The sequence below is a fragment of the Morone saxatilis genome, unplaced genomic scaffold (assembly GCF_004916995.1).
Source record: "Morone saxatilis isolate NCDOM2014 unplaced genomic scaffold, NCSU_SB_2.0 Contig2, whole genome shotgun sequence".
NCBI classification, from domain to species: domain Eukaryota; kingdom Metazoa; phylum Chordata; class Actinopteri; family Moronidae; genus Morone; species Morone saxatilis.
Window position 1 is genome coordinate 20,651,478 of NW_023339762.1, and position 14,906 is coordinate 20,666,383.

A 14,906-nucleotide genomic window follows, 5' to 3' on the forward strand; every position below is an offset into this window, starting at 1 on the left:
TCTGGTGATATAATAAATTACATATTGTTAATTTGTCTTTATTCTTGGGTGATAGTTAACTCTTGTCAAACTTATAAGGCTAGCTAGTACAGTTCACATGGTTTTAACAAATGGAGGGGCAGGAGTTGGGTGCTGTAAGCAAGGATCTATACAAGTAATACAGCTTATAAGCTTAACAGTGCTTAAGCCAAATGGTAAAATGTGATGGAAACAAATTGAAGATACAGACTGACAGCAGAGATGTTGATTATACAACAGGAGTAATTCGAGAAGTATCTGTGGATGAGTTGGTACTTCTGCTGGTGAAAACCACCATCACAGTGGAGTCCACTGTAACCAGTGAATCCAAGGTGATTAAAGCATCTTATCTTTGTAAAATGGCAAATCATATACTTTTCACAGACACCTTTCAAGCCTTTTTTACTATTAGGGGAGCTTCACTTATTTGCTAAAAATGAACCCCAGGCATCTCCCGAGGTGCTGAATCTGACAAATGTCTGCCTAACCTCTGTATTCATGATGCCTGACACAATTTTTCATGGTAGGGGCTTTGAAATGGTTTCCAGGGTATGGGCGCCTGCAGAGCTGTGTCCATCCAAAGCCCATGGGCACATCAATTAAAATGGAAATTGTGTTGTCGCTAAGGGAGAGGGAGAGAGACAGGTGTAACCCAAACATCTGGTTGATGCCCGATCCCACACATTCACCCATAAAGCCTCTCTCAGCATAAGCCCTGCCGCTCAGGGCCAAGTCCTGTGGTTGGCAAGGGCAGGGTGTGAATCTGGGGCTGCCAGGTACTGCCCATGTGGAAATGTGGCACACAGATGACAGGCAATGTGCTCAGACAGCTGTATAAAGGGTTTCTGCTCTTTCTTCAGCTCATCAGTCTGCTTCTGATAGCACTCAGTCCTGCAGTATTGCAGATGAGGTAAGGGGTCCCAGCATGAAAAGGGTGGCTTCAAAGTAGTTATCTTCATATGCAACAGTACAAAGTACTGTAAGGTAAGGGTGAGGCCATGATGCATCGGAAACATTTGAGGGCAGTAGAAAATAGTAGTTTCAATCACAATTTTGTTGATTCTAAAGTAACCATTAATGCTGCTCCTGTATCATGACCTTCAGAATTTAAATTGGTCTTAATGCAATTAATGGAATGTTCTCTATAATAATCAAAAGATGTCTTGATTCAAAACAAGTGGAGATTAGAGATAACATAATATTTTGCATATACATTAGGAAAACAAAGACAAATGTAATTTTATTTCATAGTTAATCAATAGAATTTAATGTAACTAAAATGTACTTCTAATAGTGTGCCTCGACTTTTACAACAGCAGAATGCAGAACATATTCCCCTCATTTGAGACCCTCAGTCTATTGATGACAGAGCAGAGAGTGCCTAATATGTATGTGACAGATATAATTAAGCAGTGAATCATGATCAAATTTTGTCACTGACAGTTCTGTCACTCACTGTAAAATAATGAACAAGTGTTTAATTCATCTCAGTTACAGATGGTCACAAAAGATTTCATCACTTAATCCACAGCTGGAGAAGATCACTAATGGGCTCTAGATTCCTTTGATACATGGGGAAAACGAGGTTACTATCTGATCTGATCTAAAGTCTGCAGTTTACCAAAAATGAACAATAATTTGCTTCAGGAGTTTTTCTTCGACAGATGTCTTCAAACTGAGTTTGAAAGCATATTAGTAAACCAATCACATGAAATGAGAGGAAGAAAAAAACATGAATTAAGTGCTGAGAAAATAATTGCAGAATACAGTTTTTCTTGATTTAACCACAATACTTTTTTCTTAAATAAATAACTTCTGTTTTGTAAAGACACTTTTTGAAACAGTAGACATACCCTAATTCCCAAAGTCGTTGAATAAACATAACCAGTCACTGATTTGCCAAACATACCATGTTTCCAAACCTCCACGTTTGAGCCACAGTCCTCATAAGCAATTGCCAGTAATGTCCTGTCAGTAATACCTTTATGTGATTCCATCAGTTTTATAATGTCTCATTTTGAAAAAAACAAAACAAAAAAAAGAAAATTATTAGATTTGGGTCTCTTGTACATTGTCTTTTGAGCTGGCCCGGATTAACAAAGGTTCGTGCGCTGAGCTGTGTATGGAGTTGATAGTGGAGGCATGGTTGTATGCAGTCTTATAGGTGTTATAGTGGTTGAGGTGCTCATGCTCAAGAGGAGGCAGAGTCAGGTGGCCCTCCATGCCCGGGCCTCCTGTTACACAGTCCTCCTCAACATTGATGATCTCAATGCTGCGTGTGGGTGCGTGGTGGTTCTGCTGGTGGTGTTGTTTGCGCATCTTGTAGAATATAATCAGCATGACAGCTGCCATGAGTGTGATTGCAACAAAGCATCCAATGATGATCTTGGTTGTCTTCATGACCTCATCCAAGCCGTTCAGTGAACCCTCCCCACCCAGCTCCGTGACAGGGATTGTGTAAGTCTTCTCTGTGGCGCGGGTGGAGAGTGGTGTCCGGACTGTTGTGGTAGTTGTAGAGGTGGGTGAAACAGACTCCCATATACCAGCAGAGGGGGTGGGGCCTACCTTCTGCTGCACAGTAGTGGTGAAGCCTTCATTATGTGGTGTTTCTATGGTCTCTACTGTCACTGTGGTAAAGTAGCTGAAGCTGCTGTTCTCTGTAGAAGACACATTGAGTGTGGCAGATGCTGTTGTGTTGCCTGCAGAATTACTGACCATACATGTGTATGTGCCTGTGTCCTGCATAGTGACATTGGTGAAGTTCAGAGTGCCGTCATTCAGCACAGAGATTCTGACCTTGTACGCACCGTGTGTCATTATGGAACCATTGGGTGTAATCCAGCTTACCGAGGTCAGGGAGCTGGCTCTGCATTTCAGCTCTGCAGCACTTCCCTCTGTCACATTTAGGTCTGCAGGAGGCTCCACAATAACAGGAGCATAACAGTGGAAATAGTTCTGATCCAGCTCGCCAATGTATCGTCCCTTATGGTGGGATGGTGAGCTGCAGCGGGCACAGCAGCTAGTGTTTGCTGGTACCATCTCCTTAAGCCACCAGCTAAGCCAGAGGATGTCACAGTTACAATTCCATGGGTTGTGGTGCAAGTGCACCCTCTCTAGGTGATGTAAAGGAGTGAAGAGATCATGGGGCAAGAGAGTAAGGTTGTTATGGGCTAGATTGAGCTCCACTAGCGACTGCAGGTCATCAAAAGAGTTCCTTTCAATGGTCTGGATCTGGGCATGCATCATCCATAGCTTCTGCAAATGGATGAGCCCTTTAAAAGAGCCAGGTCGTATGACAGATAGCTGGTTCCCCGACATCTCCAGTTCATCCAGCTTCACCAGGGGAATGAGGTTGGGAATTTCTTTCAGATTGCACATTCCCAGGTTTAAATAGCGCAGATTGCTCAGCCCTTCAAATGCCCCTTCAGATATGTAGGAGAGCCGTTTGAGCTCTCCAAGGTCCAACCGCCGTAATGAGGGAACTCTGTTGAAAGCATAGGAGGGAATGCTCTCTATGGGGTTATTCCTTAGCCAAAGCTCCTTTAATTTGGACAGGTACTCAAATGCCCCGTTTGGGATTGTAGTGAGGCGATTATCAAAAAGCTCCAAGGTATTGAGGCTGGCCAGTCCATTGAAGGCTCCCAGCTCAATTTTACGAATGTGATTTTTGCTCAGCTGCAGGATCTCTAGATGTCTTAGGTGCTTGAAGCTGTCCACCTTTATGACCTGAATGAGATTTTCTTGCAGATTCAGGTAGCGGGTGTTGGTCGAGATGCCATCAGGGACATCACGCAGGCCTCGCCGGGTGCAGATGACTTTGCTGAACTGGTTACTACAGGAGCAGACAGAGGGGCACGTCTGAGCACGTACAAGCCCTGCCACCACAAGCAGCTGGAGGGCCAGAAGCAGCACAAACAAAGGGTCGGACAAGGCCCGGTTCCACCTAGGACCTCGCATCATCTGCTGCTGCTGAGAGGAGGTCATGTTGTTTAACATTCATAATTCATTGACTGGTCTTCCACTCTTTGGAAAGAGGATTTGGGCTCACTGGAATGAAATGAGAGACAGAAGAGAGAGGAGATTCATTAGATAATTAAATGCACAGGTATAATATATATATATTTATCTTTTATTCAAGTTTGTGGATCTGTTATAGCCACTAATAATCACACATACATACACTCACAAACACAAACTTGCAAACTTGATGGAGTGCCTTATATCTATTTCTGTTTCTGGGTGCACTGTCCTCATCGCACTCTCAATCTTAGTCACATAAAATAAAATCACAATGAAGCTGCGACTTCTGTGCTGTATCTCTGCAGGAGGAGGAAGGGAGGGAAGAAAAGCAGCTATGACTGCTGTGTTCTGTGATTTATATTTGAGACTGGGGGGACATAAATAATAAGGGAGCTCGCCACCCACCAGTCCTTCAATCGAGTCGAGATATCTGGAAACGTCTGATTACAACTCACAGTTCCTCAAAGGCACATATGTGACTGGGATGTCAAACAAGCAAGCCAAAATGGGACTGGGGAATTTGTTTGTGTAACTCTCTATGTATCACGCCAGAGGAAACTGTGGAAATACAAACAATGTATTCTTTGATTAAGATTTACTGTGTGCAAGAGAAATGATGCCATTACAACTATGGAGTGTAACTAAATGAAAGATGTTTATATAATTGATTTAGTGTGTGCTATCTGCCTGTTTTCTGCTCAATAATACCAGTATTCCTCAATGTTGTTCACGTTTTCATGGTTACACAGTGAGTAATAGTTCTTGATTCTATAGTTTATATAAGCAGAAATACAAAACACCAAAGAGGCAACTTGTAGGAGTAAAGCTACAAATAAAAGTGTTGAGAAGCATAAACTTAAAAATACAAAAGTTATAAACAGTTATTTAAATTAGGAGTTTTAAAAGTAACCTGGTACACAGTAAGTAATTAAATCAATAATTGAATGTATCAAGACAACAAACCAGTCTTTATTAGGCATACATTACTACAAGTTAACACCAGTATATCTAAGTTATCCAAATGGTGCTTTGGATTGAATTAAAATCACAGCAGATACTTCCTTTGGCCAAGAGACATATAGAGACAGCTGAGAAGTTTCTAGAACAAATTTAGAGAGGTACTCAAGTATGAAATATCAATATGGAAATGCATATCCTTTAAGAGATAGATTGTTACAATACTTACATGCTAATTACATTAGCATTAGCATAAGTGTTCATATGTGACATCCCTGTTTTAGCAGTACCTACTAATGTTAATGGAAGTTAACTATATTTTCAACTATTTATTGAATACTATATTATAGCTGTCTGTTAAATATATAGTAATTGATGCTGTGTGTGAATGTTGAGATAGGCAATATCATCTTCAAGTTTTGAGCAGTGCAAAGACTGTCTCAACAACATTGTGCTTATCATATATGTCTGAAATCCTTCTTACATATTATTTTTCATCACTGTCACAGAAAGCTGGATTTTTTTCCCTCTTGAAGTAAAAGACAGGGAAACACTCTGAGCAGGTCGAAAGTGAGTCACAGAGCTAACACAGATAAAGAGAAACATTTATAGAGTCTCTAATCTACCTGACCTGAATGTTTTGAATGTGGGAGGAAACTGGAGCACGTTCAGAAAATCAATGTGAACATGAGAGAATAAATGTACACACAGAAAGGGCTAGAGTTACAACATGCAGTGAAATGACAGTGATAAACTCTGGTGTATATGTTGTTAAGCTACAAACAGCTACAGTAAATTTCAAAAATGAGGAGAACTATGACTGTCTCACAAATAAGTTCTATAGTTCTATCTATAAACAGAGCAATGAGCTCCACAAGGCAAGGGTTCTCTTGGGATGCGTTTGATGAACAAAATTAAATAGCTGTCATATTTAAATAAGTTAATCAAAAACAATCGTTGTTATTTATTCTTATTGAGTCAATTGTCATTGACACTGTTTGTGAGTTTAGAATATAAATGAACTAAAACATACAATTCTAAAATTGTGTATGACATTTTAAAATGATAGGGGTTGCTGTAAATAGACAAATACTTTTTCTTTTCAGCGCTTAGACAGCTCAAAGACAGCTGATTTCTGAACAGAGTATAGTAACTCAACTACATGAATGCTGTTGTGGGATTACAGTTTATTCTGCTTCCATACTGTATGTTGAACACACATTCTAATCTGCAACAGAAAGCTCTTTGCTTAAGAATGAGCAAGCTATTACTGTAACTACTGATTAATTGCTTGATTACTGACTCCATTAATTCTTCAATTACAAAATTCAAATTCCAAGCAGTCAAAGCCTGAGGCTGGAGCAAAAATGTGTTTTCATGCAGGGGACCAGGCAAATATGACAGAGATCACCAGGCTGAAAGTCACATTCTATTCAAGTAAAAAAAAAAAAAAGAAATTCAAGGTGAAATTCCATCAATAATATGACAAACTAGAAAATATGCTGTACAGTGTGGATTTGTGAATAGCTATTCCTTGGAAAAGGAATTTCTGTATCTTATTACATTATTTACTCATCCTCTTCAACAGATCAAACCTTGAAAGGAGATACAATCATCAGAACAGAATCCAAATTATGGCAGCAGAAAAGAAGAAGTTAATTTACAAATCAAAACAATACGTCCTCACATTGACAATAAAAGCGGCAAAATTGGATTTACATGTGCAGTGAAGGAATTAGATGAAGAGGGATAAGGAAAATGAGATTAAGAAAAGAATGAATTTTCAAACTTCTGTCGTAACAGATTACGAACTGCTGTTTCTTTGTCTGTTGCAGAGAACTAAAGCCTGACCCAGATTAGCAGGACTGCAGACAATTGATGAGCAAGATCTGCAACATTTCTGAATTAATTTCTGGTTTATGAAACAGAAACAATTCACAATGAAGCCAACAATGCAAAGAAACTCTGTATGTGGCTTCATACAGTTATTTGGTAGCATGGATGACTAAAAAGCATAACAACATGTCACATAAACATATACCTTAATGTGAATTCACATGATCCATATACGTACATTCTATTGTCTAGGATACTAGTTAGGGCTACCACAATGCCAGTATGCCAAATTCCCTAAATGATGATTTAGCCTTAGCACTTCATTATACAGTAGTATGGATTACCTTCAATTTAGTGACCAGAGACAATGAGGACTTTTCTGAATTTAGACTCTCCTAAAACTAGGAAATGTTTTGGATATAATAGTGATGTATACTTGTGTGTCATCAACATAAAAATCTATAGAAACTGTATGTATATATGAAATAATTTATGTTGCTAATATTAACATGAAATGAGATATATAAGCTAAAAATGTTGCCTGGTATGAATCAATTACTATACAGAAGGCACATCAGGGTGTAGTACCACCAACTAGCTCTTTGCTCCTTTTTTCCACAGACCATTTAAAGGTAACCAATGGGAATTAATTTTGGTAGCCATAGAAACAAGAGACTCATATTTTTTATGATACAACTAATCATACTCATACTCGTAAATACAACAGCTGTCTTGCTGATATTACTCAGCTCTCCTCATTCAGATAACACATACACACTCAGTACAATGACCACACTTTCAAGTCTTTTCAAGACTTTAAACCAGTTGCATCTAACAACATACACTGATCAGCCATAACATTATGTTATAATGTTATGCAGCCCCATCGCAACAAACTGTGATGCACTATGTATTCTGACACTATTCTATCAGAACCAGCATTGGCTTTTTCAGGAATCTGAACTACAGTAGCTTGTCTGTTGATCGGACCACATCGGCCAGCCTTTGCTCCCCATGTGCATCAATGAGCCCACCACCCTGTCTCCGGTTCACTGCTTTTCCTATCTTGGACCACTTTTGATAGGTACTGACCACTGCAGACAGGGAACACCCCACAATAGCTGCAGTTTTGGAGATGCTCTAATGTAGTTGTCTGATCATCACAATTTGGCCCTTGTCAAATCCTCTTGCTGCCCATTTTTCCTGCTCCTAACAATCAACTTTGAGGACAAAATATTCACTTGCTGCCTGATATATCCCACCCACTGAGAGATGCCATGATAATGATTTAATCAGTCTTGTTCACTTTACCTGTCAGTCGTCATAATGTTATGGCTGATCGGTGTATACTGTAACAGATATAGATAGATTTTACCCCAAGCAACTAGACCACTCCTTTTTCATATTCAGGAAAGCTGTGTTGATTTCACACAAGTCACTGAGAAATATGAATGCTTTAATTTAGAGAATGAATCAATAAAAAACATAGAAAAAAATATTTTGACACTTTATATTAAATCTAGCCATCCCATCTACAGAAAACTGAAGGTAATAATGAAGCTATTTCACAATGTTTTATTTATTTTGTAAACTGGTTTTACACCTATGATTAGATTAGATTAGGAAGATACTGTGAATTAATCACCTAAAGCACTGACACTGATAGCCTACCATAATTTCACAAGTTTAGATTTAGTTCCATGTTACACACCATTTTTTTTTTATTCGTTGTGGCTGAATGCACCGCTAGAGTTCCTTCTCCCAGCCATTGCCATGAGTACAGTAATTCTGGAGTCTGTATTGTATTTTTGCATTATAAATTAGACAGAACTGGCTAAATTAATTTTTTAGCAGGCTACAGGAAATTCTAGTGGGACTAAAGCCCCCTAAAATAGGTCTGGTGATGCTACCACTTGGCAGAAGGCACTGAGTGATTTTCTTCTGCTCTCTTTCCATGATAAATAATAATAATAAACATTCATGGCATCATTTGAAAGGTGAGGAGAGAGAGAGGGGACTCGCCTAAGACTTTCTTCACTCAGTTAATACTTCAGTGCCTGCTGATTATGAACTTTTTAGAGAGTGACTGACAGAAGCTGTGTCTTTCACACTACATGGCATGGAGGAGGAATGATGGTGAGAGATAGTAGAGTGAGAGAGGAAGGTTGGCATGTATGCTATAGTGAGAGACAGAGAGAGAGGAAGAGAGAGAGTGAGATTAATGATATATAAATCAAATCAGGTCACTTCCTGATAATGCCAGCAATCTAGCAACCTCTCCAAATATAAACCAGAATTCTTTATGGATTCCAGTGTGGGAGGGATACCAACCACATGCATCACAATAATTATCCTCTTTTTCCTTCTCTCCTATGCCATGTAGCCATATTTTGCATACAGTATTTTGTCACTGTTTATCTCAACTAGTATATTAAGATTTCACTGGGGTAAAGACAGGACACAACATCCTCCCTCTGAGCCAGTGTCATGGACTGTGTATCTCATGTTAATATTTTGAAGCTGAAAACAGTGTGTCACTCAGTATGACTCAACTGCTATGCTTCTATATTTGTAATGGAATGTTTTTTTTTTTATTTGTTTCTTTTTCTGTCCTCTAGATTTTGTCCTTAGCAAACTTAGCAAAAAATATCATCATGATTGTGCTTAAATGTGACTAATAGGCTGTCTTCACTGACAGCTAAAATGGTAAGAAATGTTACTTCTACACAGATGAAGATAGAGACTTTGTCTTTTATTTATATGTCTATATTTATAATACTGTATCCCTTTTATTAATTGGTCTTTGATATATTTAATAATAATTCACAATAACTTAGTATAAAGCCTACAACACTGACCAGTTGTACTAAAGCCATTTATTACCAATTACCTCTTGTGGCACTCTCCCAACAACAGTCTTTGGATTTCAGTAACAACAAAACACTGCATAAATCTATACACTACATAGTTTGATTTGATATCGGCATTCAAAGTCACAGAAGATATATGCTTGTCTTTTCCATGTCTCTTTGTTTTAGGCAAATTTGCAGTATACTTTTATGCATTATACCTACACAAAATGTCATATTTTTATAATTTTACAATAGATACTGAACTTTACTAAAATAAGTACAATTTATGATACTATGCAAAAATGTTAAGGTGCCAACTTTGAGTTTAAAACTTTTTAACAGCAATATCTCAACCTTTTAGGTCACTCATGATTGTTATTTCCTGCATCTCGATGATGTTCTGACCACTCTTTGACCAGTTTATGTATTATCTGTCCAGTTCTCTTTTTTTGTATATTTTTGCACTGTCCAGTTTGTATCTGACTTTTAACTTTAACTCTGGTGACTTCGTAGCTCTGTCCAGTTTTAACAGTGTTGTAACAACATACTGTGACATCAGTGTTTGCTATAAAGCAATTCTTATCCTGTAACTGCAAATGTTAGTATTGGCTTTACTATAAAACTCAACAGATTATTATATATAAGGCATAACATACATCACGTGTATATTTGTATATTTCACAGTTATATTCAAGTACAATTTTCAGAATTTAAGGGGCAAATCCCATCACATGTGGTTGTGTGAATGTGTACTGTCCTCTTCTTTTCAACAGCTTAAGATACAGATCAATGCACTGAGCCACCCTAAAATAAAGTGTTCAGGGGAAAAAAGATGGTCATACAGTAGCTCTTTTTCATTGTCTTTTGTTTTAACCAGCCAAGTGTAACAGACAAGCCGAGTACTTTGAATTGGTGCTAACTAGCCAAGTGAGACAAACTGACAGCTGCTCCCCTGCCCACAGCCTGACATCCTTCCACTCACAGCTTGTCTGTCTCATCCATAAAAAGATGGTTAAATGAATTTGATTCATCCAACAAACATTAATTTAACCAGCAATTCCTAGATGGAAATTTATTAGGAAGTTAGTGTACCAATGAAGCAACCCCATTGACAAGCCTGCCCTTTTTGCTTTATCATCTTTAGAAATCAGCTGATATCTGACAGAGTGCATGTTAGATGAGATATATAACATTTGAGTCCTAGCTATGTTTAAATGTGACTGGGGAAAAATGTAGAACATTGTGGTGTGGAGGTAAAATGGCAGAGTCAAACTCCACGCTAAACAAGTTGATATAAAATAATATAAAAGAAAATACATAGCGGCACTTTTTGGTTGGTTTTAATACCGTTCATTGGTTTCATTTTTGTAAAACCCACTGCCAGATATAAAGGGTGACAAATAGCACTGATTTATGAAAAATATAAAATAATAAATATACAGAGTTATAATGTTTCTGCCCGAAAAACGGTGACAACTGGTAACAATTAAAAATGTATATCCAAAGAATATAATAAAGCCTAATTTGTTAAAGAATTATTTCCTTAAAGTATCAGTGATTTTAATCATAACTGCACAAACAATGATTTAAATGCTTTATGTGTGTGAATTTTCTCCTGTTTCTAGATAAACTCATTAATCCTCAGCATGAATCCAAATCCACATGCTTTGTATATTTAAGTGCACTTCTGCTCCAGGTGCAGTGTTTCTTGTTATTCGCTTCATCCTCTCGATTCACAGTTTTACTTTTGTGTGACAATGAAAGAAGCAGAAGAGGTTTTTTGCCAGCTCATTAACATCAACATCCAGTCCTAATTGGAAATGTATACAATGGAGGGAAAAGAAGAAAAAAAAAGCCATTAGAGGAGCAAGTCGCACGCTCATCTAATGAGCTGTTAGCATTAGCTACGAGTAAGCATTCTCAGGTAGTCTGCCTAGAACTGCTTTTATTTTTAGTGAACTACACATATTCAACACTATATCCTCACAGTTCCCTTCTTACTGTTATAGCCTATGAAATGTAAGAAACAGCCTTCAGAAATAGTTTTAAATCAGTATGGGACAACAGGACAACAACTAAAAAATTAAATCCAGTCCCAACTGAACCAAATGTTACAGTTGTGGCATGCATTTTAACCACTTGGCCACTGGATGCCTCCGTGCAAGCTTATTTTTAATTATCACTCTACTCAATAAGCTAATTTTCCACAGACTGGTGTGTTTATCCAACAGTTTTTATTGGACTGTTGTAATTTAAAAGAAAAAAAAATGCATTACATGAACTAATTTTGGTTTTAAGAGCTGAAAACAGAAATCCATAAATCATTTTGAGACAAATGGGATCCATTTAGCCATTACTTAGTAACTAAATTTCTCAGCCTGAAAACATTTCTGCCTGCACTACGTTATGCAATACTTTATGCAGTTGTTAGTTTTACAGCTGTGACAAAGGTTATATTCAGTATGAATACGATATGAATGGGCGTTTATTTACACTTCTATGTGTTGTCATTTTACTATAAAAAAGGGAAAACTTAACTTTTGATCATCTCTTCAGATGATCTTACATGAATGAAAAGAGCACTGCATATAATTCATAAGGCTAAAAATAAAATGAGAAGTGAAGTGAACTGTGAAGTGAACTGTGCTACTGTATGGGATAAGTTTAAGTTGTGAAAAACAACTTTTTGTCACCTCATAAGGAAAAGGGTTACCTGTCAAGTTCCCTCAGTGCTTCTCTATGCAAACATACGGTATCTGGCTGTTTACAATGACACATCCTTCTCTATTTTTGAATCAGGCCATTGTTGGTGATGATGCTTGTGAGTCAACGTTCCACTGTCTAATAGAGAGAGTGGTGTGTCACCACAGCATGATGAGGATGGTGTATCATTACTGCAGGGCATCACACTTGCTATTCAGGTACGGGCCACTTTTACACAGAGACAGAGCAATTGGCCTCCTCCTCAGTCAGAGGATGACCCCCGGAGAGGCCCATTTTCCTGATAAATGAGGCAAAGTAATTTCAATTGGCCTCTTCGGACAGAAGCGCCCAACCAGTAACTTGAAAACACATGCAAGGATACATGCATGAATGTGCATCTGCATGAGCTGCAATGCAAATGGTCACACATTTGCACTAACTAATCATTGTGATATAAACTTATTTTAATCCTTCCTGCACAATTTTTTCACTTCCTTGCTATTCCTGAAAAAGAATAAAGGACTTGTACCAACTGCACAGATTTTCAACAGAAGGTGTGTATATGTGAGAGTGTGTCAGTGGTGTGTGCTTTTAGCATGTGCAAATTTTCACAAGCTGAGTTTGTGACAGCCTTCCTGTTTCACAGCGAGCAGCGTGTTGGCGGTGGGGGCTTGTGGGTGACAAGAGGTATTGATAAAATCATTCTTCACCCTGTGAACATTTTGGAGAGAGGCTGTGGGCATAAAATGGCTCCTAACTACTTTCCAAGGATGTAGGATGAAGGAGTCTGTCTGTTATTACGCTGTCACTCCGATGTCTGGTCGAGGTCAGGGTTAGCATGCATCAATTTGTGTTTGACCGAGCCCTGCCGAGGTCATCCTGAGGCTGTGAACCCGGACATCCAGGCATCCACTGTCTCCCTGTGATTGAGTTTGGGCTTGAGAGAACAAGTGAGATAAGAGGGAGCACACTGATTATATCTACAAACCAGATGCAAAACCAGAGGCAAAATTAAGAGTCCGTTAAGATTGAATGTGTGAATTAATTCATCAGGCTTTTAGTTTAATTATTGCACTCTTATAATCCCTTTGGACTGATACAGTCCAGCAGAACCCTAATGACTGATTAACAAAATCAATAACTGTTGTGGTTTTACAGTAAGACATAGAGCAGAATTATATCTCTGTAATGAGTCAATGAGTTAAAAGAACAGAATTGGATGTCTGGACTAACACTGCACCTCTGTTCTCTGAAATTATATGATTGATTTTAACATCTGTTCAGTGTTGACATCTTCAAGGACACATGCTTGTAATGTCTCCTTGATGGATGTGTCAGTAACATTAGTTGGACTGAAGGTCGATTCTACAGAGGGTCTGCTAAGAGAAGGTTAGCTGTTGACTGTAAGAAAAGCAATAAGTACAGACAAATGTCACATAAAATGTGTTGGATGCAGCTTACAATGGTAAAATTGAGAGTGGGGGGACCTCTGGTGGTTTGGAAACACGTCATTACAATAAATAATGTTTTACAACAAATAGAGGCAATTCCATCAACTTCATCATTCATCTTGATTTATCTGAATATAAATGGCAACTTGAGAAGGGAAATTATTATTTAATTATAATTGAATAATTTAAGTAGAAAATACATAAAAAAATATTTTCAACTTTGGCATTTTAGGCTTGGAGGTGTGTGATATGTGTGTTTTCTTGTGTGTGTCACTAAAAGTGCCAATATATAGCTATACCTATATATCAATCTATAGATCTTCATTCAAGCCTATTAATTAACCCTAAACCTAAACTAAATTATAACTCATTTGAAAGCCTTGTTCTTAGTCTTTCTCACCCCACTTGGAAAACACTGCAGCCAGTCCTATTTGTTATAGTGTAGAGTGATCCTGGCTCGTACTCTGATTTTCTCTCTGAAGTTTAGTTTTTAAAACAGAAAAAGTAACTATTGTAGGTGATTTTAATAGTCACATGAATGTGGACAATGACAGCCTAAAGGACACCTGGATGACCTACCATTTTCTGATGTTAAACTCAGACAAAACTGAAGTTCTTGTACTTGGCCCCAAACACCTCAAAAACTGATTATCCAAAGATATTGTTACTCTAGGTGGCATTACCTTGGCCTCCAGCACCACCATAAGGAATCTTGGTGTTATTTTTGATCAGGTTATGTCGTTTACCTCCCACATAAGGCAAACTTCTGGAATTGCCTTTTTTCACTTATGTGACATTGCAAAAATCTAACACATCCTGTCACAGAATGATACATAAAAGCTAGTCCATGCATTTGTTACTTCTTGGCTGGATTACTGCAATTCCTTATTATCAGGCTGCCCCAATAAGTCCATTAAGACACTACAATTGATTCAGAATGCTGCGACAAGACAGCAACAAGAAAAAGAGATCATATTTCTCCTGTATTAGTTTCTCTGCACCGGCTCCCCTGTAAAATTCCTCACCTACAAAGCTCTTCATGGGCCCCTTCATATCTTAAAGAGCTCAT

General features: G+C 38.1%; 1 protein-coding gene across 1 annotated transcript; it reads right to left on the reverse strand.

Moving 5' to 3' along the window:
• Window positions 1-1,585: 1,585 nt before the first annotated feature.
• On the reverse strand, window positions 1,586-4,047 carry lrrc4ca (leucine rich repeat containing 4C, genome duplicate a). The gene has a single exon (XM_035664397.1). The coding sequence runs from the start codon at window positions 4,012-4,014 to the stop codon at window positions 2,068-2,070; it is 1,947 nt and encodes a 648-aa protein (XP_035520290.1). The 5' UTR covers window positions 4,015-4,047; the 3' UTR covers window positions 1,586-2,067.
• Between the last annotated feature and the right edge of the window lie 10,859 nt (window positions 4,048-14,906).

Excerpts from the sequence above, each read along its gene's own strand:
- lrrc4ca (XM_035664397.1), bottom strand. The coding sequence starts at position 4,014 with ATGTTAAACAACATGACCTCCTCTCAGCAGCAGCAGATGATGCGAGGT.